The sequence below is a fragment of the Rhinichthys klamathensis genome, unplaced genomic scaffold (assembly GCF_029890125.1).
Source record: "Rhinichthys klamathensis goyatoka isolate OS25496 unplaced genomic scaffold, OSU_Roscu_1.1 h1tg000064l_1, whole genome shotgun sequence".
In the NCBI taxonomy this organism is placed as follows: domain Eukaryota; kingdom Metazoa; phylum Chordata; class Actinopteri; order Cypriniformes; family Leuciscidae; genus Rhinichthys; species Rhinichthys klamathensis.
In genome coordinates, this window is record NW_026606607.1 from 1005667 (window position 1) to 1030127 (window position 24461).

General features: G+C 39.3%; 1 protein-coding gene across 11 annotated transcripts in view; it reads right to left on the bottom strand.

The window, feature by feature from the left end:
* Positions 1-24461, bottom strand: part of kmt2ca (lysine (K)-specific methyltransferase 2Ca) — a 164091-nt gene that overhangs the window by 17760 nt on the left and 121870 nt on the right. For 9 of the 11 annotated variants that reach the window (XM_056249816.1, XM_056249818.1, XM_056249821.1 and 6 more), the window contains 20 exons: positions 23999-24118; positions 22361-22480; positions 22151-22275; positions 20496-20685; positions 18292-18390; positions 17963-18010; positions 11762-11899; positions 11296-11328; positions 10817-10942; positions 10538-10688; positions 10195-10421; positions 10032-10105; positions 9735-9932; positions 5792-7633; positions 5353-5684; positions 3535-5267; positions 3116-3227; positions 2862-2922; positions 2714-2777; positions 2338-2570 (listed from right to left, as the gene is read on the bottom strand). In XM_056249816.1, the coding sequence (XP_056105791.1) occupies positions 2338-2570; positions 2714-2777; positions 2862-2922; positions 3116-3227; positions 3535-5267; positions 5353-5684; positions 5792-7633; positions 9735-9932; positions 10032-10105; positions 10195-10421; positions 10538-10688; positions 10817-10942; positions 11296-11328; positions 11762-11899; positions 17963-18010; positions 18292-18390; positions 20496-20685; positions 22151-22275; positions 22361-22480; positions 23999-24118 (6026 nt within the window). The remainder of the gene's footprint in view (positions 1-2337; positions 2571-2713; positions 2778-2861; positions 2923-3115; positions 3228-3534; positions 5268-5352; positions 5685-5791; positions 7634-9734; positions 9933-10031; positions 10106-10194; positions 10422-10537; positions 10689-10816; positions 10943-11295; positions 11329-11761; positions 11900-17962; positions 18011-18291; positions 18391-20495; positions 20686-22150; positions 22276-22360; positions 22481-23998; positions 24119-24461) is intronic. The other 2 variants (XM_056249817.1, XM_056249819.1) reach the window with 2 other exon arrangements.

A 24461-nucleotide genomic window follows, 5' to 3' on the forward strand; every position in this document is an offset into this window, starting at 1 on the left:
CTTCTCCAGAGCAGCTGTACGAGCTCTGATGACGACACAACTGGTCCACGATTGGCCGAATCCACCGCATGGCAACGATCACGTGTGTTTTGTGTTTATTCTCACACCTTCAGTTCCACTGATGCTCACAAATCTGTTTTTTTTTATAACAGATTTCATGTAGTCGGGATGTTATATTGTGTCATGTATATCAAAATAAAACTGATAAAAAAACGTAGATCTCACTTCATTGATAGTATAGGCTAGTGTTGCACGATATACTGGTACTGGAAAGGTATCGTGATACCCTGCTATTAAAAATGGTACGATATGAAATTTGCTCGTGCTGCCGACGGCTTTCAGACAGCATGCAATCGCGACTTCAGTTCTCTTTGTAAACTACAACAAATCCATTTCATAATTATTCAGAGAAATAGGATCAACAACTATTTGTAGTGCAACATCTTACACAAATTCAGCTGTTTGACAAATGATTTGCATTCACATACAAATGAATGCATGAATGACATTTCAAACTTGTGTTCTGAACATTGCCAAAGTATTCTGGTGGTGGTCTGGAAAGTGACTAATGCACTGGTAAAACTTGAAAGATACTGTTTTACTATGTGCTTTAGATTAGGCAAATGAGTTCCACAAGGGGAAAGAAGGGTGGGCCACACTGTGTGTGCCACCTCTGATGCCAGCACCCAATCATAGGACTGGAATTGGCCAAATTGCAATCTCCTCCTCACCAGAAAGGGATAAATGTACCCTTTAAACAGACAATCCTTGTTCTGATTCTCGGGCCATCAAGTAAGACATTGACAGATACAAAGTTCTGAATCTCCTGCCTGAGTGGTGGGAGGCAATAGCAGATACAATGTTCTGAGTCTCCAGTATGTCAAGAGAGACCTTAACAGATACAACCAAGTTCTGTGTCTCTGGCCTGTGAAGGAAGAAACAGCTACAGATTCCATGCTATAAGTTTACAGCTTGTGAGACAACAAGAGACACAACCATATTCTGAGGCTGTGGGGAAAGAGACACACAACATCCAGAATCTTCATCCAGCGAGACGATAACAAATACAGCATGTCTCGAGTCTCCATGCCTGAGAGACAAAAGCGGATTGACAAACCTTCACTGCACGGTACTTTTGTTCCAGATGGTTAGGGAACTTCTGCAAAAATACTTCAGGCCCACATCTGTGTGTTCCAGATTTTAGAACCCTTTTACTGCTCCAGGAGATCCACATCCCATTATTCAAGGTTGTTAAAATGGATTCCGGCTTCTTTCCCCACTACATTGTTACCCAGTGCAACCGGTGGAAGAAGTCACCACCACCAGACTGCATGGAATATAAATATTACTAACCAAATCTCTTTCCAGAGACACTGGAACTGTTGTATATTATCAGTAAATGGATTTCTAAATGACATTACATGTTATATAGCTGATGCCAGTTAATAGCAAATAATCTTTAATTTATTTGTTTGGTGCATAATAAGGCTATTAACCTTATTAGTTTCAGAGAAACAACAGTTTATATGTCCATAAGATAATGTAACTCTGCCACAGTAACATTCAATTTAAATCACATTTTATACATCTTATGCACTTTATTCTTTTATTGTTCATGGTATTCATTTAGTAGTTGTGTTAGTTACTCATTTATCTTTTTGTTAATACAATCTGTTTTACTAGACTTTTGCATTCCTTGTGATAATAATACAGTAAAATCCTCTACAAGTTATCCAATATCTAACAAATCCTTTAGATTGATTAGCTGACAAACTCCCTCTAATTTACATAATTGTTATTTGTTCAACAATATTTGATTGTTCTTTACTGTCAAGATGAAACTCATTAGCAGTTGCCCCACAATTAAAGGAGGAAAAAGTCATAGGACACTTTTTCACTCACCTTAGGTGACGTGTGGCTAAAACGCAAAACATATTTTGGAACCACTACGTCTGAGAACCTCTACAACACTGTGCCTCATCTTTTCTGCTTAATGCGTATTGAAAATCTACAATAAGGAAACTTCCTGATTTTATTAAGGCATGGTCTGTACAATAACAGTTTGTCTTTTATCCACTTTGAGTGGTATGTGGGTGAATTGCCATGTGTTAACCACGTGTGAACTGCCCAATATCATTTTTAACTCAATTGACAAATGGATAAAGAGTAGCATTTGGCAAAATGACAAAGTAAGCAATTGGCAAAAAAAAAAAAAAAAAAAAAAAAAAAATAATAATAATAATTAAGATTTACCATTTGCTAAAATATGACTTAAGATGGCTTAAACTATTTGGGTGGATGATTTTATAGTTATCCTCCTTTAAATAACTATATTACCTGTTCTAGTTGCTTTTGAACCACACTTTGCTGTTCAGTCACATGTTTCAGCTGTTCTGCATCCTCCTCTGGGAACTCCCGTCCAGATTTTTTTGCAGTGCGCTGTTTTGCAGAGAGAGCCTTTTTAGATTTCCTATGGGCCCCAATCTGGTCCTCTAAAAACTTCTGCTGCATTTGAAGAAGCTGTTGAGTTTCCTGAAGCCACTCCTCGTATTGTTTTCTCTGAGAATCATCTGAAGAATAAAAATGCATTTAGGATTTATGGGATGTCCAGCCTCAATTGATTTACTTTTACAGTGATTACAATGATAAAATAACACTCACTAGTCAGCTCCTTGGTAACTATTGACAAGAGAGAGAGACAAAAACAACTTACTGACAAAGCCTGGTCCAAAGTTAGGGGGATTGGGTCTCGCAATCTGTGGTGGCAATTTTCCATCCTAAAAGGAAATCATTGTATATGCCATTAGAACAGGTTTAATGCTGGTAAGAAGAGAAAATAAGACTAAAACCTGTGGACATACCAAAAAATGTTGTGAAAAACCAGCTGTATCTGGGGCATGTGATCCTGGAATCTGTTGCACTCTGCCACAAAGGAAAGCATGGAGAGTAATCAACACAAGGAAATGTATCACTGACCATTAAAAATAAACCACTGAAAACTGCATGTGGTCATTTTTAGTTAAGTAAATAATTAGGCCAATCAAGTTAATAAAAAGCTTTTTGTAATACTGCAGTAATTGTTCAGAGGAGGCAATTTACATAGTAAAGTGTTTACCTGTTCATAACTATGGGTGTCATACCCATACTGTTCTGTACCATCACTTTGTTGATCCCCTTTAGAGCTACCATCTTTGCCTTCATGATTGGATCAGTAATTGCATCAAAGTCTACAAAGTAATATAAATCACTACATAAATTACAGGATTGTGATTTGTATATCACAATTATATTCACATTTCAAGTATTCAAGTTACTGGAGTAAAAAAAAAAAAAAAATACATATAAGCCTACATTCTAAATATTTAACATTCAAGATAAGCTTATATTCAACAACTGTACAATAACTAGACATTTAGGACTGCAAGATAAGAGCTGCTGACAGTATAGAATCAAGTCAAGATTAAACCACATTAATGTACAGGTACAACAGCCTCAATTAGTCTATCAATTAGTCTAAGTGGAGCTTAGGCTTACCAATGTTAGGTAAAAAAGGGTCATTTGACCGTTGCCGAATCATGGCCTGCATCTGCCTTTGCTGTTGTTGTTCCTGCCTCTCTTGATCCAGCAGATCTTGAAGAAGAAGGGGCTGCTCATCTAACAGAAGAGGTCTGTTCTGTTGACTTTGTTGCACTTGAGACCCCTGTTGCCCTGTAGCCCCTGGATTGAACATGCCCTGTTGAGTTTGTAGGTTTAAGGAATGGGGAACAGGCTGCTGACCACTAACTATAGGCAGGTTCAGATCCACTTGCTGTCCTTGTGATGCTCCAAACCCTTGAATTGGTACCTGCTGGTTCCCAGACTGCATCAAATTTGGGTTACCTAATATTGGCCCTTGGCTTAGAGGTGGATCTACTCTGTGCCCCATTGTTACTCCAGGGTTTATCCCGTGATCTTCGGGTTGTCCTCGCAGCATCACCATACTCATGTTGGAGCCAAGATTCGTTTGGGCATCAGGGTCACCCGAGATGGGAGAAATTATGGATTCACTCCTAGTTTCACCTAGCTTTTCCTTGATCAACAGGCTTGACAACACTGGAGAAGATCCAGGATGTACATGTGCACTAGACTCCTCAAAAAGAACGGAGACATCGTCTTGACCACTTTTACTACTCATGGGCTGATGGTCATCCACTGAGGTTCCAAAACCTTGGCTCTCAGTTTTGATAGTTCTTTCAGACTGAGAGTCCAGAAACTCTTTTGACAGACTTTTTTCTAGTTTGACATTACTAGGACCTTGTATGGCCTCTGATTTAGGTTGAGCTGAGGATATACCTTCACATCTGGAATTTCTTTTTTCAGACAAGGCCTTCTGAAGATCAGAGGTATCCCCATGGTCATCTTCTATGTGATCACTCAAATCAAGTTCTTCATTAAACATGTCTTTTTTGTCCCCAAGGTTCTCAGGATCTGCATAAGCAATAAGATCAAACTTTCCAGATTCCAGAAGATCATCAAGATGAAGGTCATTTGTTTCCAGGTCTAAATCTTTGCCATCATCTGCATCAAGGTTCAGGTTGTCCAGGTCCTCATCAACCAAGTCTTTGACCTCCACATCATCAAGGTCCTTCACAGCAGAGTCATCCGTTTCAAGCTTCTCAACACCATCACTACATGGCAATGGGATTTCCTCTGTTGGTCCAGATGTTGTGACAGGGAGTAGTGCAGATTCGCTGGGAGTAACTGAATCCCTACTGACCAAATGGCGAAGTGGTACTGCCAGTGTAGTCTGTTGTGGAACTGTATTTGTATGGTGATGCAGGTTATCCATATTAGCTGAAGTCTGCATGTGACTGACTGATCCTTGTCGTGAAAGGCCCAACATCGGATCCATTATTCTGGGACCTTGATTTCCTGTAAAGGCCATATTTTGGCCTCCCATGAAGCCATGAGGAGGTCTCTGAGGATGATTAGGATGATCCAAAGCATTAGGTGGCCCAAACGGTAGTCTGACTCTGTTCTCTGGAGCCCTGTGACAAAGTTCAATAAATGGTTGACCCATTATATTATGTTGTTGCATTGAAAGGCCACGTGGCGGAAAATGCTGGGGAAGGCCCATCTGATGATTACTGCCTATTTGCCTAGCAATGTCAACAGAAAGAGGTCGTCTCATATGTGGTGGGATATTGTCAAGCATTGGTCCACCTTGTATCTGGTGAGGGGGCCTGATGAATTGTTCTTGGTTTGGAGCTCCAGGAGGAAATCCAAATCTGTAAGGAATTAGGTTTCAAGATAACTTGAACATTAAATGAATTACTAGTTTGACAGCATAATTGATAGAGGAAAAGCACTTACCTTTGTCCTTGCAGTCTTGTGCCCATGTTGTTCAGGTCTCTGGGTAATGGCGGCCGGGAGCACTGGGGTTCATCAGACATGGACCCATGTTGATCGGCAAGGAAAGTTCCAGGAAATCTTTGTCCTGCATTAATTGGTGATGATCTCATAGTACCTGGATATGGAGGTGGGGGTCTACCAAAAATATCCTTCTGAGGTCCAGAATCGTCCTGTGACCAATGCCTTGGAGTCCCAGGTGCAGCAGTAGCAGTTGCCTCCTGGAGTCCTTTTTCTAGTCTGATTGCACTTTTCTGCTGCTGCTGTCTGAGAATTAACTGCCGTAGTCTTTGGCGCTAAAAAAGAGCAATAAGAGTATACAATCAATATTACGTCATTAAAAAACAGAAAAAGGGAAGGGTAATATTCTCTAATGGAAAACATACTTAATATGTTTTCAGACCTGTTTAATTTTCTCTTCAGTCTCTCCAAGTGGTGGTTGCATTGTGTTATGTGAATCCGATGGGTTGCCTGTGTTTACTGAAACATCATGTGACAATCTCTCCCCTGTTTGTGAACATGGGGTTAGTGAAGCTTGTTCAAAAGGATCATGAATAGGTGTCTGGTTAGGATTTGTCTGTTGTAGGGAGAGACTTTCATCTGAAATCACAGGATGTTTGGGGGTTTGAGAATCAAGGGCACAGGGACGAGCAAATGGGTCCTGCATCCTACTTTGTGCTTGATGGCCAAGTTGATCTGTTTGATGGGCCACAAAGTTTAATCTAGGATTTGGTCTGGAGAAGGCTTCTGGGCCAGCTCCTGGACGTGGGGTACCAGGGGGTTGACAATATGGGTCAGGAAGAACTGGCCTTGGTGTTCCTGGTGATTGATCATAAGTTTCATTTTTGACTGGCCTAGGAGTTCCAGGAGGCTGTAAGAAGGGATCTGAGGATCTCTGACTACCTGGTGATTTAGGGTATCTCTCTCCCGGAAAAGGCCTTGGAGTACCTGGCATCTGAGCATATGGATCAATAGCATGAGACGGAGATTGTCTGCGACTATTAGGTGACTGAGAAAACGGATCAATTGATACAGTTCTAGGTGTGGATGGTAGCAATGGGTATGGATCAGAGTGTGGTCTTGGGGTACCAGGCATCTGGGCATATGGATCATGAGGTCTTGGAGTACCAGGAGGCTGAGCGTATGGATCAGGCATTTGTTGAGGGTAGTCTGGCCTAGGTGTAGATGGTGCCTGTGAATATGGATCTCGTTGAGGGTGTCTGCTCATGGGCAATGGTTGGGCAAAAGGACCTCCTTGTCCTGGATGCATCATTCTGCCCTCATTACTGAAACCATCTCCCATTGATGGATGGGGTGTTAGAGGCTGATGTGAATAAGGGTCAGAGTGTTGAATTTGAGAGAAAGCGTCAGATGACCCCCTTCTCATGCCTTGCTGCCCCGCGCTGAATGAGTCTTGCTGAAACTGTGAAGGAAGCATGGGTGTTTTGAACACAGGCACAGATCCAGACTCATTACTCCCTGGAATAGGTGTTAACAGTGGCCTAGAGTAGGGGTCAGAGAGAACCATGCGGCTATGGGCCATGCGCTGGTACACTTCCGATCTTTGGCCTGGCCTGGAAAAATTGTCTCCAGGCATGACATTACTAATGAAGTTTTGTCCTTGCTGCTCAGTTAATGGTCCTGGTCTGGGTGGACACATAGGTTTCACAAATGGGTCTGATGGTCGAGGTGTGTCTGGAGGCTTTGCATAAGGGTCTGTGGATTCATGAGCTGGTGAGGGCCTATTCCTTTCTTGAACGTCAGACAAAGAACCTCTTCGAGGCGTGCTTAACCCAGATGGTGGTGGCCTGGGGGTTCCCACCATTTTACCATATGGATCCCACGGAGAAGAAGGACGGGATCCAGATGATTCTGGTGAAAACATTTGAGGAGACTGAGGCTGAGATGAGGGTCCCTGCATGTACTGAGTGTCCTGGGTAGGGGTCTTTGCTGTGGATGAAGGGGGTGGAGGTTGGGGACGCAGAAATACATCATCTGTTGATGTACCCGATGTCACAGTTTCAAGCATCTGGAAGTCATCTTTGGAGGTCAATTCTTGCAAAGGAGAAGTGTTACCACTGCTGGTTTGAGTTGTCACTGGACTCTGACTACCAGACTCTGAGGTGTCTCCACTGAATTGCTGTTGTTGCTGCTGTTTCTGAAGTTGCTGCTGCTCATTTTTAACCTGTTCTAACTTTTGTGTGGCTTCAATTTTGGCCTGTTGTTTGCTCTTTTGTCTCATTTGCTGTCATGAAAACAAACAAAAAAAAGTACAAAAAAAGAAAAGAGAAAAAGGGTACCCGTTAATTAAGCCAATGCAAATAAAAGAAGACTGCATTATTGATTTTATATATTTTTTGCCAAAATGTATATATGTAAATATTTAGTGCTGCCAACGTTAACGCGTCCATGCATGCAAAGTTTAACGAGTTAAAATTATTTAACGCAATTAACGCAGTATCTGTTTTTTTTCTGTTATCGTTTGGCTAGCGTTACATTATATGATCACGCTTTTATCCATGCAAATGCTTTTAAATCATTCAAGTGCGACAAGACAAAAAAAGATAAACACGATGTCTGTGAATGTCCTGACACACACGACGCAAAGAAAGACGAGTGCCAGAATCGAGTTCTCCTTCGCATTTGAACGAACAATAACACACATAATTATGCCAAAATTTCTGTTTTATCGAGTATTCTCATAAGAGCAATCTTAAATGAGTTAAATAAGGTCTTAAATGAAAGTAAAGAGTGTGAGGCGTGTGAAATCTTATAGCTTTCAATTACACTGTAATGTTGAATGGCTATAGAGCTGGTAAGTCCCGCCCATCCGTAAAACTCCAAGTGGACCTCTAGGTTGAAAAAGCGCCAATGCAAGTGAATGAGAGAAAATAATTATTTTCTGATCCCGTTTGAATTGTGCCATGAATGTGAACATATGTTGTCTGTGAATTTTTTATAGAATTTCTCATGTAACGAGTTTGACAGTATATTGTATGATTCTTTGGCTAGCAGTTGTGGAATAGACAAAACGAGAAAGACTACACGTCGCATATGTGACGACACCGCATAACACATTTTCCCTCCACAAATCACGGTGCGATAATCTAAGGAATTAGATCGAGATGCCTGTGTGTTTTGTACCCAAATGTCACCATTCAAACAAAGGCATGTTTAGCGGGATCCGTGTGCTAGTGGTGGTGACGTATATCAAACGCGTCGAAAGCAGCGAAGAGTTGTAGTCCACAAAGTGCTCTCACACAAAGTCTAACCGTATGAAAATTCGACCTGCTAAATTGTAGCATACTTTACACGAAAATTTATATAAAAAATTCACAGACAACATATCTTCACATCCATTGCAAAATTCAAACAGGATTAGAAAATAATTATTCTCTCATTCACTTGCATTGACGATTTTTCAACCTAGAGGTCCAGCGGGGTAAGCGGAAGGGGCGGGACTTACCAGCTCTATAATGTTTAAAATGGGAAAAAAAAAAACATTTTCTTCGAGTCATCAGTAGCAGTATTAGTAATAGTGATACTGGCCTTCATTCATAAAAAGATGCCATTAAAGTATTTAAAACATACTGTCTTTATGTTGTTTCTACATTAATTTGAAGTTTAACTGAGAAATTATTACATTATAAAATACAGTAGTCAACATTTGAAGTGGATCAAAATAGTTCATCAAAGTTGTCCTAAGACAAAATTCATGTATAACTTTGATGAAAGGTTTTGATCCACTTCAAATGTTGACTACTGTATATTCAAAACTTATAAAAACGCAAGTGCTTTCAATTGTGATTAATCACAGAGGAAAAATGTGTGATTAATCTAGTTTTTTTTTTTTTTATCCATTGACAGCACTAATATATTTTTTTGTAAACACTTTATCAGACCATATTTGTTACCGAGTATTGGCAGATGTATGCCAGAACTGTACCTCAACCTGGGATCCTAACAATGTTGAATGTAAAGTCTAAAAAGTATTAACTTGTATGAAGACTTAAGACCACTGACAAGAACATTATACTTATTTACATTTAACACTTATTTACTTATGCAAAGCTTTGTCATATGTCCATACATACTGCATTTCATTCTGAGAAATTAGCAAAACTATAACATTTGCTGATCACATCAAATTGATTTCACATCCTATAATATAGGCCTAGACTCAACTTCATTCAAAATGGCTATTAAACAACATTCTGATTAAAGATTATATTGTACTGATCAGCCCAAGGTGAAATCATTTATCAGAGGTTGAGACACCCTGTTTTGCAAAACACAGTCTTAAAATCTAGCATTTACAATGAAACATCCGTTGGGATGTCAATCACCTGTCTGAACTTCCACTCTTGTTCATGCTCAGATTCTTTGTGCTTGAGCGGATCCTTGAAGAGCAGCTCTGTGTCTATGGGAATGCTGGGATCAAAGGGATCAACTGGCTGCTGCTGCTGTTGCTGTCTTTTCATTGTGTCATTAGACATCTGAACTTTGTTTATACGAAGGGCTGCTCGGTTGTCTCTCGCCTTTTGCTAGTGGGGTAGAGCCAAGTGAAAAAGTCAAAACTTTTGATATACATACAAAACTATATAACATTAGGATTTATGAGGCTTAATAAAAGAGCATCTTACCACATAAGGTGCCCTTTCCTGAGAACTAGCTTTCCTCCATAACTTTGCAATTTGCTTTACTCTAGTTGCCCAATCTGTGAAAAAAGTCAGATGATTGGTATCTAACTTGACTCCATTTCAAGTTTGCAATTCTACTTGAGGTGTATTAGGACAATCCATTCACCTGGAAATTCATCTGGAAGGTTAGGGAAGTTCATATTGGTGTATAGAACAGGAGCCACAGTGGCCATTTCACCAAGCGTTTCCTCTTTCTCCCACTTTAACGTGCTCCTCTGAGCATTGGACATGGTGTCAGTCTCCACCTCTGGTGGAGGGACAGATCCGGGCACGGGCCCAGGAGAAGCCCAGGGACCAATCACATCACCCCCTATCTGGCTGAATTTCTTCTCCCTGTAGTGACATATCAAGCCATTAAGTGTCTTTTTCATAAGTCACTGAAACTATATATATTTTTAAATGGAAATGCCAGTACCAATCTGTGTTACTCAAAATCTGAATTCACTCACGTCACATTTTCTGGAAAAGGCATGCGGTGGATGGAAGAGAATGTGCCAGACACTCCAGCTTCAGCAATCATGGGGTTCGGAATAATGTGCGTGTTTGGCCCCATCATGCCATTCATCATAGGCAAGCGTGGGAACATTCCACCAGCATCTCCTGCAAATGGAGAAACATGCACTCACATAATGAGCTGTGTAGTTTATATGTGATACTCAAGCACAGTACAACATTACATCTGTGTGGTTTAATTGACTGTTCATATGAGGAGATAGACAACTTGATACCTGGGTTCTGGAGAGACATTGCTGTGGCTGAGGCAGTGTTGGGTGAATGAGTAAGTTGAGGTGGCTGGTTGGCGCTTGGACTGAGCACTGCTGTGAATAAGTCTTCCACGTCCTTACCCTCCAGTTCTAAACAGAATTAATAGAATGTAGAATATACATATTCAGAACTGAAATAATTTTTGTTATTTGGTTGATTTTACCAACCTGAAAATAAGAGCATTTTTTCAAGATTTGGCAAATAATACATTGAATACTGTTAAAAGTTCAAATTGATGCATTGAATTTTCATTGTCAGAGCATGACACATCATGAATCAATGCATTTTTACATCTCTAGTTAAAACTGCCTGAATACAAAATGGTGCAAGACAATTTACACACCTTTCTAAATAGGCAAAATCTTCAGAAAATGAGTGAATAACATTTAAAACATCTGGTGTTTTGCAGAAAGTTGTAAAAATATTTCAGAAAGCAACAAACCTGGAATTTTGTAGAACTTACTCAGAATGGCCCCTGTAAACAAGGAAATATGATTATAAGTAGGCCAATAATACAAAACCCAACATCTAATGAAATATAAAGATGACTCAATATATCACAGCATAAAAAGAGTTAAAGCCATAAAGATGTAACCAAATACCATTTTTTCATGTGCCAAAATCCCTTTTTCAGTTATTACACTTCAGTTTGCAAACAATAATCACAATTGCCAAGGAAGAAAAGCTGCTAGGAAAAACACTTGCTGGCTAAGGAAGGAACAATTGGAGGAAGGAATTGCCAGATACCAATATCAATTTTATGAGAAAATCAATCTGTGATAAAAATTTGTATGTAAATGTAACATGCTATAAAAACAAGGATAACATGTAATTCATCTCTGGTGTATTTTGAGAAAAGCAGCACAAAAAGAGAGAATAACTTTTAAGAAAAAATGCATGACTCTTACCATCAGAAACCATCTTGTCCAGCTCAGGACTTAGTATTACATCCAGAGGTTCCTCTTGTAGTGTCCTAGACCCTCGAGAAGAGCCAGGATGAGGGGAAGCCGACTGATCATCCGGTAGGGTGCCAATGTTCAAACCAGCTGGGAAGAAAGTTAAACAGCTAGTCTCAAACTTAGTTTCTTAGCTCTACTGAATACACAACTCAACAACACAACTCAAAATCTGCCGAAAAACAGAGCTGTCATTCTGTAAGCGCCTAAATCAGAGTTGATACGCAACCAATTTCTACTGTGTCTTTGCTAAGATAAGAAAGTAAAAAACAAAGGGAGACATGACTGACATTTCATGTCATGGTAAAATGAGGAAAAGGTTTTCTCTCTCTCTATCATCCTCTCAACTAACTCAATTTTCCAAGAAACAGTAACCTAATTAGTGTTGCCTGCCCAACTGTGTGAAAAAGTCCCTTAAATATTGACATTTTCATCATTGCATATCATTTCCCATTAGAATAGAGCTTACTCAATGAAAAAGCAAGCAATTGCAATGAACTTGGTTATTAGGTACCATACAATAGGTGGATTTTGCTCAATGTAAACAGTAGTTTGAAGATATTTGCGTCACGTCACCTACTGGAATCCCTGTGAGTATCATTCTAAAACTACTGCATTTATAGGGGTTGTATCAGAGCCATAACCACCATAGACATTGAGGGGAACAAGTCCGTCCCCCCAATATTTGATATTCTTAATGCTGTTCTGCTTTACTCCATTACACACTGCTGTTTGTTGTTAGGATGACAAAGTTTTAAATGTTACATTTGTGACCCGTTACAGAAACCAGGGACACAAGTCGGCAGCACAACTTGCGAGCAAAATGAGAAAGAAGCGTTATATGTATGGCATATTGGTCTTTGTGTGTTGTTGCTGGTATACGTTGCAAATAGAGGGGCAGCACAATTGTTTTTTGCCTAGAGCGGCAGAAGTGCATTCGCCGGTCCTGGGGGTGAGTTTCCATAAACATTAAAGTTTGTCGTTTTGTGTTCATTCTAAGAACACGTAGGCTACACGTTATCTCATGTTTAGTCTGTTTAGACCTTCCCAATACCTACCTATTGTTATTAGCTAGCTCAGGAAAGAAAAAAAGCTGTAAAGCACAGGGGGAAGCTTTACAGGGGGTATGGCTTATCTAAATGAGATGTAAATGAGCCCTATTGTCACTCCCCCCAGCAGAGAGAGGTGAGAACTGCACATCTTTAGAGGCTGTTATCTTAACTTTTAGTTATTTTAAGTGCCTACCTTCAAATGGCCACAACTTCTCTAAATATGATCAGATTTCCACGTGTTACACATCGTTGGAAAGCTTGGAGACTACACATTCAGAATCTATGAATAACTCAAAATGCCCCAGAACCGACTTGTGTCCCTAGTTTCCGTAACTGGTCACATTTTTATGTTGGTCTGCCTCAGCGGTCTTAACAGTGTTCTTATTTCTTTTTCTTTATTTCATTAAATCCCTTTTGATCATTTAATTCCTTTAAATAAACCAATAGGACCAATAACAATCTTACTAAATACACTGAACAAAATTATAAACTCAACACTTGTTTTTGCCCCCCTTTTTCACGAGCTGAACTCAAAGATCTAAGACTTTTTTTATGTACACAAAATGTCTATTTCTCTCAAATATTGTTCACAAATCTGTCTAAATCTATGTTAGTGAGCACTTCTTTGCTGAGATAATCCATCCACCTCACAGGTGTGGCATATCAAGATGCTGATTAGACAGCATGATTATTGCACAGGTGTGCCTTAGGCTGGCCACAATAAAAGGCCACTCTAAAATGTGCAGTTTTAATGTATTGGGGGGCTCCGAAAACCAGTCAGTATCTGGTGTGACCACCATTTGCCTCACACAGTGCAACACATCTCCTTCGCATAGAGTTGATCAGTTTGTTGATTGTGGCCTGTGGAATGTTGGTCCAGTCCTCTTCAATGGCTGTGCGAAGTTGTTGGATATTGGCAGGAACTGGAACACGCTGTCGTATACGCCGATCCAGAGCATCCCAAACATGCTCAATGGGTGACATGTCCGGTGAGTATGCTGGCCCTGCAAGAACTGGGATGTTTTCAGCTTCCAGGAATTGTGTACAGATCCTTGCAACATGGAACCGTGCATTATCATTCTGCAACATGAGGTGATGGTCGTGGATGAATGGTACAACAATGGGCCTCAGGATCTCGTCACGGTATCTCTGTGCATTAAAAATGCCATCAATAAAATGCACCTGTGTTCGCTGTCCATAACATACGCCTGCCCATACCATAACCCCACCGCCACCATGGGCCACTCGATTCACAACGTTGACATCAGCAAACCGCTCACCCACACGACGCCATACACGCTGTCTGCCATCTGCCCTGTGCAGTGAAAACCGGGATTCATCCGTGAAGAGAACACCTCTCCAATGTGCCAGACGCCATAGATTGTGAGCAGCACGGCAGTGGCTCAGTGGTTCATGTAGGTTGTCTACAAACCAGAAGGTTGGTGGTTCAATCTCCGGTTCCACCTGACCAAGTGTCGAGGTGTCCATGAGCAAGACACCTAACCCCAGCTGCTCCCGACGAGCTGGATGGCGCCTTGCATGGCTGACACCGCCGTCGGTGTATGAATGAGTGAGTGAATGGGTGAATGTGAGACAATGTGTAATGCGCTTTGGTGGACATTGGGTCTGTGAAAGCGCTATATAAATGCAGTCCATTTACCATTTACCCACTCAAGTCGGTTACGATGACGAACTGCAGTCATGTCGAGACCCCAATGAGGATGAAGATCATCCCGATGAGCTTCCCTGAGATGGTTTCTGACAGTTTGTGCAGAAATTCTTTGGTTATGCAAACTGATTGTTGCAGCAGCTGTCCGGGTGGCTGATCCCAGACGATCTTGGAGGTGAAGATGCTGGATGTGGAGGTCCTGGGCTGGTGTGGTTACACGTGGTCTGCGGTTGTGAGGCCGGTTGGATGAACTGCCAAATTCTCTGAAATGCCTTTGGAGACGGCTTATGGTAGAGAAATGAACAATCAATTTACAGGCAACAGCTCTTGTGGACATTCCTGCAGTCAGCATGACAATTGCACGCTCCCTCAAAACTTGCGACATCTGTGGCATTGTGCCGTGTGATAAAACTGCACATTTTAGAGTGGCCAGCCTTAAGGCACACCTGTGCAATAATCATGCTGTCTAATCTAGGGATGCAACGATACCGCTTTTTCAAAACCGATCCGATCCGATCCCAAAATTCTGAGTATCGGCCGATACCGATACCAATCCGATACCAGTGCAGTTTTTTTTTTAAATCAAGTAGAATTTCTATAACTCTGTGTGTTGAACTGATAATCACTCTTTTGTGTGTTAAACACAATCTACTTAACACAGACAACTTAATTTTAAAGAAAAACAACAAATCCAAAAAATATATGATCATAATCTGTGACAAAAATGCTATAATAAACTAGATTAGTGGATAATTCAGCAGTGCAATTTAGTCTAGAAAAATCATGAGTGCACAATAATTGTATAAAATCTGAACATTTAGTGAAGAAAATTTAGGGGAACAAATAAGAGACAATAAGTGTAACACTAAATCTGGTCAAACATTACACATTGCTCTTTGTATTGTTGTAAAATACATTCATGAAAAACAAGATAACAAAAATCAAAAAGATAAATTATTATATATAGGGCCTAGCCTATGGCTAGGCTACTATAAAATTGAGACATGTTTTAAATGTATAGCACAGCTGTTTAATGAGGCAGCAACATATGATAGATAGGACAGAACAAGAAAGGCTATTAATAATCTTTCATTGCGCAAAAGTAGTATTATATGATTATGAAAGGATCCAATACAGTGCGGCACACAGCGCTTATGCGCATCCCGAGCGCAGAATGATGCGCTTGAAGCAACACGGAGTCACAACGCGCAGCGCGTCGAATCCGCATTGAACAGTTCAAAGCACAAAGGAAAGACATATCGATGCGTAGTGTATTATACACAGTATCTATGCAATCGTTTATTGAGCCTTTTCTTTTAACAGTTTTAAATTTCAGTTACTGTGCGCGTGAAGAACAATTATAGTGCTCTCTGACTCTAGGCTACTCTGTTGCGATCTAACAGACGCCCGGTAGAAAGTAACATGATTTAGTTACAGCAATAAAGTCCAGCAATATAAAGTTGTTTTATGCTAAACCATAGACCTTTATCTACAGATCAAGAATAATAATAGTAACATTGAATCATCTTGATCTTGGAGAGTTTCATCGTGTTGCCTGTCGTAACAGAACGCGACGCGCTGTTAAATGCTGAATGGAGAATGACTGACAGCGGGAGGGAAAAAGTTTACGAGGTCTTGAATTTAATGACTTAAATATTAATTTTTATCTCACATTATACTATATAATGGCTTCAGAACACTTATAAGATAGTGCACGAAAACTTTATGGTACTTGATAATGTTTTTGTGCCTTTTGTGGGGCTTAACAATAACACAGAATAATACGCACAATATCGGATTTGGATCGGCCTCCTCTGACCGATACCCGATCCGGCAAAAATGGCAGTATCGGAGCCGATACCGATACTGAGTATCGGATCGATGCATCCCTAGTCTAATCAGCATCTTGATATGCCACACCTGTGAGGTGGATGGATTTGCTCAGCAAAGGAGAAGTGCTCACTAACACAGATTTAGACAGATTTGTGAACAATATTTGAGAGAAATAGGCCTTTTGTGTACATAGAAAAAGTCTTAGATCTTGAGTTCAGCTCATGAAAAATGGGGGCAAAAACAAAAGTGTTGCGTTTATCAAAGTCAAGTCAAGTCAATTTTATAATTTTGTTCAGTGTAATAAAAAAAAAATAGATATGAAAACAGATATGAAAATATTGGAATGTACTTAACATGTTTTAACTGAAATAACTAAAATACATTGATTAAGTTCAACTAAAATATTTTAAAATGAAGATAAATTAATTTTGTGTAACCACTTGGCTTAAAAAAATTTGTAAAATATTTTCAGTGTATAATGTTTAAGTCTCACAACTTATAATTATGAAAAAGTCCAGGTTTTAATGTTTATTCTGATGCAATGTCTTGCCTGACTATTGTAAGTGTATTACCATATAAAATAAATTTTTGAATTTAAAGGACAAGTTGAAATTCTGCATGGAGTTAATAGAGCTTAAGTTGTGTTACACACGAAACATTTGTCTAAACAAAGCACCTTGGTATTTACTACCAAGCAGGTAAGCAAAGCCTTATATATTTACATATATATTGCACACAGAGGTTACGCTACGAATAATAATTGTGTGTCACTTTGACAAATTGGGTTGTAAATTTTCTGTCATGTTCTGTTTATCCATCTGTAAAATACTGTAACATTTTGTATTTTAAACAAGAGACCACAAAAACTTTCAATGATAAGGGTAGTCCTATAAAGCGCTGTGTTCAGTTTCTTTTTATTCTACTCTCAATTTCTTTGCTCAATAAATTAGCTGTCAACGTAAAAAAAAAAAAACTTTTTTTGTTTTGTTAATACAACCTCTATTTATAGGTTTATACATTATATGTTAAGGAAAACTAGAAGCGGTAAAAACCTTGTTTTCAAACCCTTTAGAGCTGACTTTCACACTGAAGAAAGTTACATAACTCACAAACCATTAATTTCACCACAGCAAGGCCATTCCACAGAGAGGGGAATGTGTCCTTGCCAACTAAAAAGCTGGCAATTGTGAAGAAATAAAATTATCAACTAAATTAGACCCTGGAGAAAAGAAACAGGACTAAACAAATAATTTTTAAGCACATTTCAGAAAAATGTCACAGATTGCAAACAATCACAGTTGCCAACTAAGGTACAGAGGCAGCCAAACCCAACGTCCATCTAAGGACAGTTTAGTTCTCACCTCAGTGTCACAACAGGGTCATGTGCAAGAAAACATGTGGTTTGTTTGTTTGTGGTTAGAAAAAAACAGAAGGAGAAAGCTCAAATAAAATGCATGTGTGTGTGTGTTTGTCAGGAAAGGGATCATGCAGAAACCGGCACAACAAATAATCTGAGGGCCTGTTTAGGGGCCGAGAGGCCAGGAGAGGGGGGCTGCTCTACTTCTACAGCCAGAAAGGCTGTGCCAACAGGGCTCTTACCGAATGGAGAGGGGGAACGGTCCACCTGGAAAGGGCATAAATCAAGACCTACAAGAACCCAAACCAGATAAAACCAAATAATTATAAAACAGAAATGCAGAGACAAAAAAAGTAAAATAAAAAAGGAGTATGCTAAGAAGACAACAAATAAAGACAAACAGAGCAAACCAGGTAAAATGTGAAATGCAAGTGTGAAAATGTGAAAAAAAAAGAGGAGATGCAATTGTGAAGGCACACGATTACAGGTGATTTCTGGGATTGTTAGAGCATCTGCAGAGTGAAGAGAGAAGAGAGACTATCCATCGGCCAGATCTCGGGACTCAGTCTACCTGATTCAGGGCCTGGCTTGACCAGGTCATCGGACAGCATTCCCAGGAGATCATCATCTGAATGTAGAACCAGCTCAGCTAAGGGATCCTCCACATTGGCTAGAGATCAAGAAGACAAGTGTTTCTGAGCACGAGTATCCATACTAATCACCAAGTGTTCCTTGATTAAATGTTACCAAAGGCTGGGCGGTAAGACCTATATACTGTGGCGGATGGACTTCTTTATAATAGGGGTGTGACTTCTGTCAGTTGGACACGGTTTGGATTATAAAAACACAATGAACAAAACTATAAACCATGTCATGAGAAGCTCTGATCCAAAACATAGTAAGCTGCCTATGAAAATTTTAAAGTCACCATAAAATCAGATTTTTTTGTTTTGTTTAAGGAATACTGCAGTTTATTATAAATGAATTTTCTGTGCACATAATAATAATAATAATAAATAAAAAAAACCTTGTGCCTTCATTATCTTTAATCAAAAACATTAACTTTTCCTCGCAACATCACCTCTTCTCTGATGAAGTGTGCACCGACGCGAAAGCAGGACAACAACCTCTCCATTCCAGCAATGCGATCGCAGTTATTAGCAAACGACAACGATTCAATCAATTCCCCATGGACAAAATCAGGTTCTGCCCTACATCTCCCTTTAATGTCAAATGCAAAAGGACAACTAATTTGGTCAACTTTTAAGGCAGAATTGCTTTTGCGTTAAGGACAAAAAAAAAATTCATTCAGTGAAAAAAAATAAAAAATCAATCCAAGATGGCAAATGATGCGGAAGAAATAATGGCTATAAATATAATCATTTCCATTTAATATCAAATATTATCAATATAAAATAGTTCACCCAGTATTTGTGTGCGCTGTGCAATTTTAAACGTAGACAAATGCGTTGATAATAGCTTTTCAAACTTTTGAGTTGAGCCTCCTTTATGTGTTCCAGTGCTATTTTTTTAGAGCATTCAACCATATAAGGTTGCATTTCGGAAAAGAAGCTGACTTAGAGGTAGCTGTAAAACACGAGGCAGCTCACTAAATTTTGGAAGAGCCACACTATTACATCTAAATGAAATTGCTCATGTTTCTGTATCGACCTTAAACATTGACATGTCCAACTAAATAAAAAGGGTTTTTCAATGACATTGGCATCCGCCTGTTCCTCATCTTTAATATTTTTGTTATATCCTTGCAGTGGTACAAGATTTTGGTCATACCGCCCACCCCTAATGTTAACTGAAATATTCTTTATAATTTTGCTACAATCAAGGTTTCAGTCGCATTAAATGTATAAAGATGCATGCATAATAAGATTCCCAAATCAAACACTTGTTTCGAGATTAAAACTCCATGAAAGGGTTAAATACGAGAATCTACAGAGCAGAGAAAGGAGCTTCGCTCTATGGGAGATGAAAATCTCTAAGGACAAGCAAGCGGCCCTGAAAGCCTTCAAATAACTTTGTGATTTCTCTCCAAACGAATACGCACAAGCCTTCTAAACACTGAACTGTTACTGCCAGCTTTCTATCCTCCCAGAGAGCTACGACGGGGAATTCAGAAAAGTGCTGGCAAATTGGGTTTTAAAAACATTTTAGTTTGGCTATGAGCAGAGGTGTGCTGCCTTTGGTGTAAATGAGGGTTGACAGAACTGAGGATAAGGAGAAATGGTGAAGAATGAGGCATTTGAACAAGCTCTTCAGCCTTTAAGAGTATGCAAATAAGGGCTGAAGTGGACACAAAAGGAGCACAAGGGGGTTAAAAAAAGTTCATTTGTACAGTGCATCTTTAGGCCCTGTGGCAAAAATATGAACCCAGGCTGTAATGCAATCACTGTAGGATTCTGCAGTGCTGCTGGGTTGTGTGATGCATTCAGTGTGTGCAGAGGAGAAAGCGGGAGGTACGGTGATAATGTGCATTATACTTCCCTACAGAATTCACTGCAGTCTAGAGCAGTAAAATGTGACCTAATGGGTTAAAAAAAAAAAAAAAAAAAAAAAAACTCTCTACCCAAAGGCAATTCACAGTAGAGATAAGACTTCTAAGCGGTTTGGGAAGCACTCTGTTTTTATATATATATATATATATATATATATATATATATATATATATATATATATATATCTTCAGCTCTATATATATATATATATATATATCTTCAGCTCTATTGGTATTTTTAAATATGAAGACAGAGCTGAACATACGCAGTTGCCCTGCTTTAGATGAGCCTGGAGTGGAAGTGGTACTGAGAAGTGGGTCAGATAAAGGGTCCAGGAAGCTTCTGGTTTGTGATTTGCTGTCTGCATGATTGGGTTCTTCCTCCACAAGCCCCGTTTCCAGAGTCGACTTGGTCTTCTTGCTTTTAACCAGAAGTTCTTTCCCAAAAAATGCTTCCTGTAACACATACATGTTCACAAGTTAATAAACCAGGCTCTGGCAATACATCATGCACAAGCACACTAAATAATAACTAGATTTCCACATTCTGTGCAAAAACTGTACCAAAAGAGCTAAAATGCCCTACACTTTAAAAATAGTAATAATCTAATTTGTAAGTAAAACAGATTATTGGATTAGGTTTACAACAAAATTCAAATTTTCTGTTTTTCTTCTTCAAAATGTCATGTTTAATTCAATGTTTTACTTGCCATTTCTTTGTAATTATTTGTGAAATTTACAAGCAATTTCGGAGTGAAAATTGTTTCTACAATTTCTTTCAGTATGGGTGGATTCTAGTTTGCTAGGGTTTTCTGGGTAATTGCTAGTTGATTTCTAGGGTGATCTGAGTGGTAGCTCCAAGACTCTAACGTTATTTTGCTGTCTGGATTTGGCATTTTTTTCTGCTTATTTTGTCATCCACCAGGTGAAAGTCGCAATTTTTTCTTTGCAACGCTTACTGTAATTTTGGCTTGAAATGTCAAAAGGCTGCCACAGTGCTACAAGGTAAAACAAGTTTGTAGCACATCAGAATATCTAACAGTACCAAATTATCAATGTGATGACTCCCTGCAGTGTTAAAACATTAAAGGCCTAATGTGCTTCAATTTAAATCATTGATTCAAGACATCCCTCTGGTGACGACCTTTAAGTCTGATTCAAGGTTTGACAAACAGGAGCGCCTAACGTGACAGCTGTTAAAGTTAATGCATCACTGCATCTCCATGCTGAGCATGATGGTCTTTTTTAAGAGCAGTGTGTCAACCCTACACATGCTCACAAAATCCCTGACCACTACATTCATTCTTCAGATCAACCACATTCAGCTTTGACATGGATACAGGGCTGCTTATGTTTACTGAGAGAACTAGTAATTTGTTACAAGATACTTTTATCTAAAGTGACTTATGTAGTACACTTACAGGTTTATTCCCCTGGAGTGGCTTGTGGTTTAAATAATGTTCCAGATTCAACACAAGTTAAGCTCTATTGACACCATCTGTGGTCTGTTCTCAATTACCAAAGAAAATAATTTAGAGTCCAGATTGCAAAAACAAGCAAAATTGTTTTTTTTTTTCTAAAACCTTTTCACATGAACCAGACTGCTATTTTTAGCTAACTGGGCCAACGGCTCACTAGCTAAGAAGTTGGACTGAATACTCAAGTACATTTTCACATGAATGTCTATTGTTTTGTAATTGAGACCACAGAAACACTTTGACAATTAACATAATTATTTAATCAATTGTTGATTCATTAGTTGATGTATTCTATGTTGGTGCATTTTGTCAATTATAATTATACTAAGCAATTTATTTTGCTTAAATTCAGCTAGAGGACACGTTGGATTTCTTCACTAACGAGAAGTGATCGGTGCACTACAGTTTAAGAAACATTTTATATAAACATTTGTGGGTTTGACCTGTAGGTACGAGGGGAAGACCTCTTCGAGTTTGGTTTTCTTCTTCCTGTATCTCTTCTTGACTTTCTCCAGAGGCTCACTAACAATGGGAGTCCCACCCACTGGAGTATCTGGTTCATTCCAACCTGGTGAGAAGATAAACTTGATGCAACAACTAAGAGTACCGACCAAAATAAATAAGCATCAAAAACAGAGATGTCTATACCATACCTTGTTCCTTTCCTGTGAGGGTCTCTGCAAGCGAGCTTGTAGAGTCTTTCTGACTGAGAGACCGCTTGCCTTTTCCCTGGCCTGCTTTGCTCCTCTGACGCACCATAAAGCCACCGATACCTAAAGAAGGAAGAAGGGGAACAAAAATCGAATTTAACTTAAAACAGTCCAAAAAAAAAAAAAAAAAGAGAAGCTGCTGGACCCATAAACTGGGTGATGGAAGCAATCACGAATTAATAACATGGGACCCTGGACAGTGACGTCTTGACGTTCATCTCCATAATTCAGGAAGACGTATGAATTTTAAGCCAGAAGAGGGTGATTCATCTTGGCTACGCTCCTGGAGGAACCATTTCAGGTAAGTCTATTTCTGGTTGTGCCACATTGGCTGTTTCTGACCCCACAACCCCCACCTCAGCACAGTCCACTGCATGGACACAGAGAGTCAGGACAGACTCTTGGATTGGTTTATGTAGTGTAAATAGTGGAAAAATTTCTATTGTAGGATACAGGGATGAAAACTAAATGCAATACTAACAAATCAAAGAGCACTTAAACGAGGCTTCACTAATAAACATTTCTGAAGTCTTTATGTATTCACTTCTATCAAAAAAAGAAAAGAAAAAAGTATGGCACATGCGGGGGTGGGGGAACTTTGAAAAACAAAAACTAGATTTGTTCAGAATACTAAAGGCCCCGATATACTTCAAGCGAAATTGAAGGATGAACTGGTCTGGTGTCATTTCAAACAAAATCAGGCCAAAATGAAGCTTGTTTGGGGTTTGAAACAGCTTGCCAAAGCTAACTTTCTGGAAAAGTGCTCTCTGGCTGGTAAACATCTTTAAACTTCCATTGGTCATTGGAAATTATGCAATAGGTGCTATGTCTATGTCTTTGACATAGAAATCTACATTTATTCTGTTGAGTCTGTAATGGTCAAATGCGAGTAAAAAAATTAACACACTTGAATAGATGCTTTACAGTAGAAATTTAAGTTGTAATTGTAATTGAAAGCGCCACAGATATTTTTTTCCACGTTTAATACTGTAAAGCTGCTTGCTTAAAAGAAATGTATTGTGTAAAATGGTAAATAACAGAGGTCTCCAACCCTCCTCCTGGGGACCCACTGTCCTACAACCCTCATCAAACACACCTGAACCAGCTAAACAAGCTTTTCAGGATTGCTTGAAAATCCCAAGCTCAAGCAGGTTGAATAAAAACTTTGCAGGACAGTGGCAGGAGAAGAACTTGCCTTAAACGACACCACGAAATAGTTGAGTATTTTAAAAAATAAACACTGAACTCGGATGCAACTAGGGGTGACGTGAGGATAAAGCTGTGCAGATACACATGTCTATACAGGATGTTATTTTTTTAAGAAAAAAAAAAAAACGAAAAAAGGAATGGAGGCCAGTGCTTAAAAAGGACATTACTTTAAAGAGATTACTTTAGTCAGAAAGAAAAAAAAACCTCAGAGAGAACATTCTTTCCAGAGTTCTCCCCGGCTAGGAGCTTTAAAGAGCAAAGCACTGTGGGATGCTATTTAAGGTCCAGAATTTGCAGCCGCACTATTTCACAGTCCAGTGGAGCTGTCCTTTCCGATAAGTGCACCTTTCTCTCTCTCTCGCTCTCTCTCACCCGGTCTGTACGGCTTCCTTTTCCTCTTCTTGTTGCCGTCGGCCCCTTTCAGGTGGTCATCACAGGGCTCACGCTCGGGGCTGGAGTCAGATTTCCCATCACAGTCCATCGGATCGCCCTCTGCAATGCGGCCAAACAACACAGAGCACTGTAGATGCTGACAGAATATCCTCTAAACCACACAAAGATACATACATAGACAGTGTGGTTGACATAATTTTTTTCTATTTCTTTTATATGAGGTTCATTCTGATTACCAATTAAAAACCTTCTTTATAAGATAATTACATTCTAGCAATAAAAAAAAAAAAAACTATTTTACAATGAAATTTTCACTTTATTTTTTACGATTTTATAATAAAATAAAATGATATCCAGCATTCCCTAAATAGGACAAGCGGTTTAGAGAATGGATGGACAGCATCTTCACAAAATAGAAACACTAAAAACAATGGTACAATTT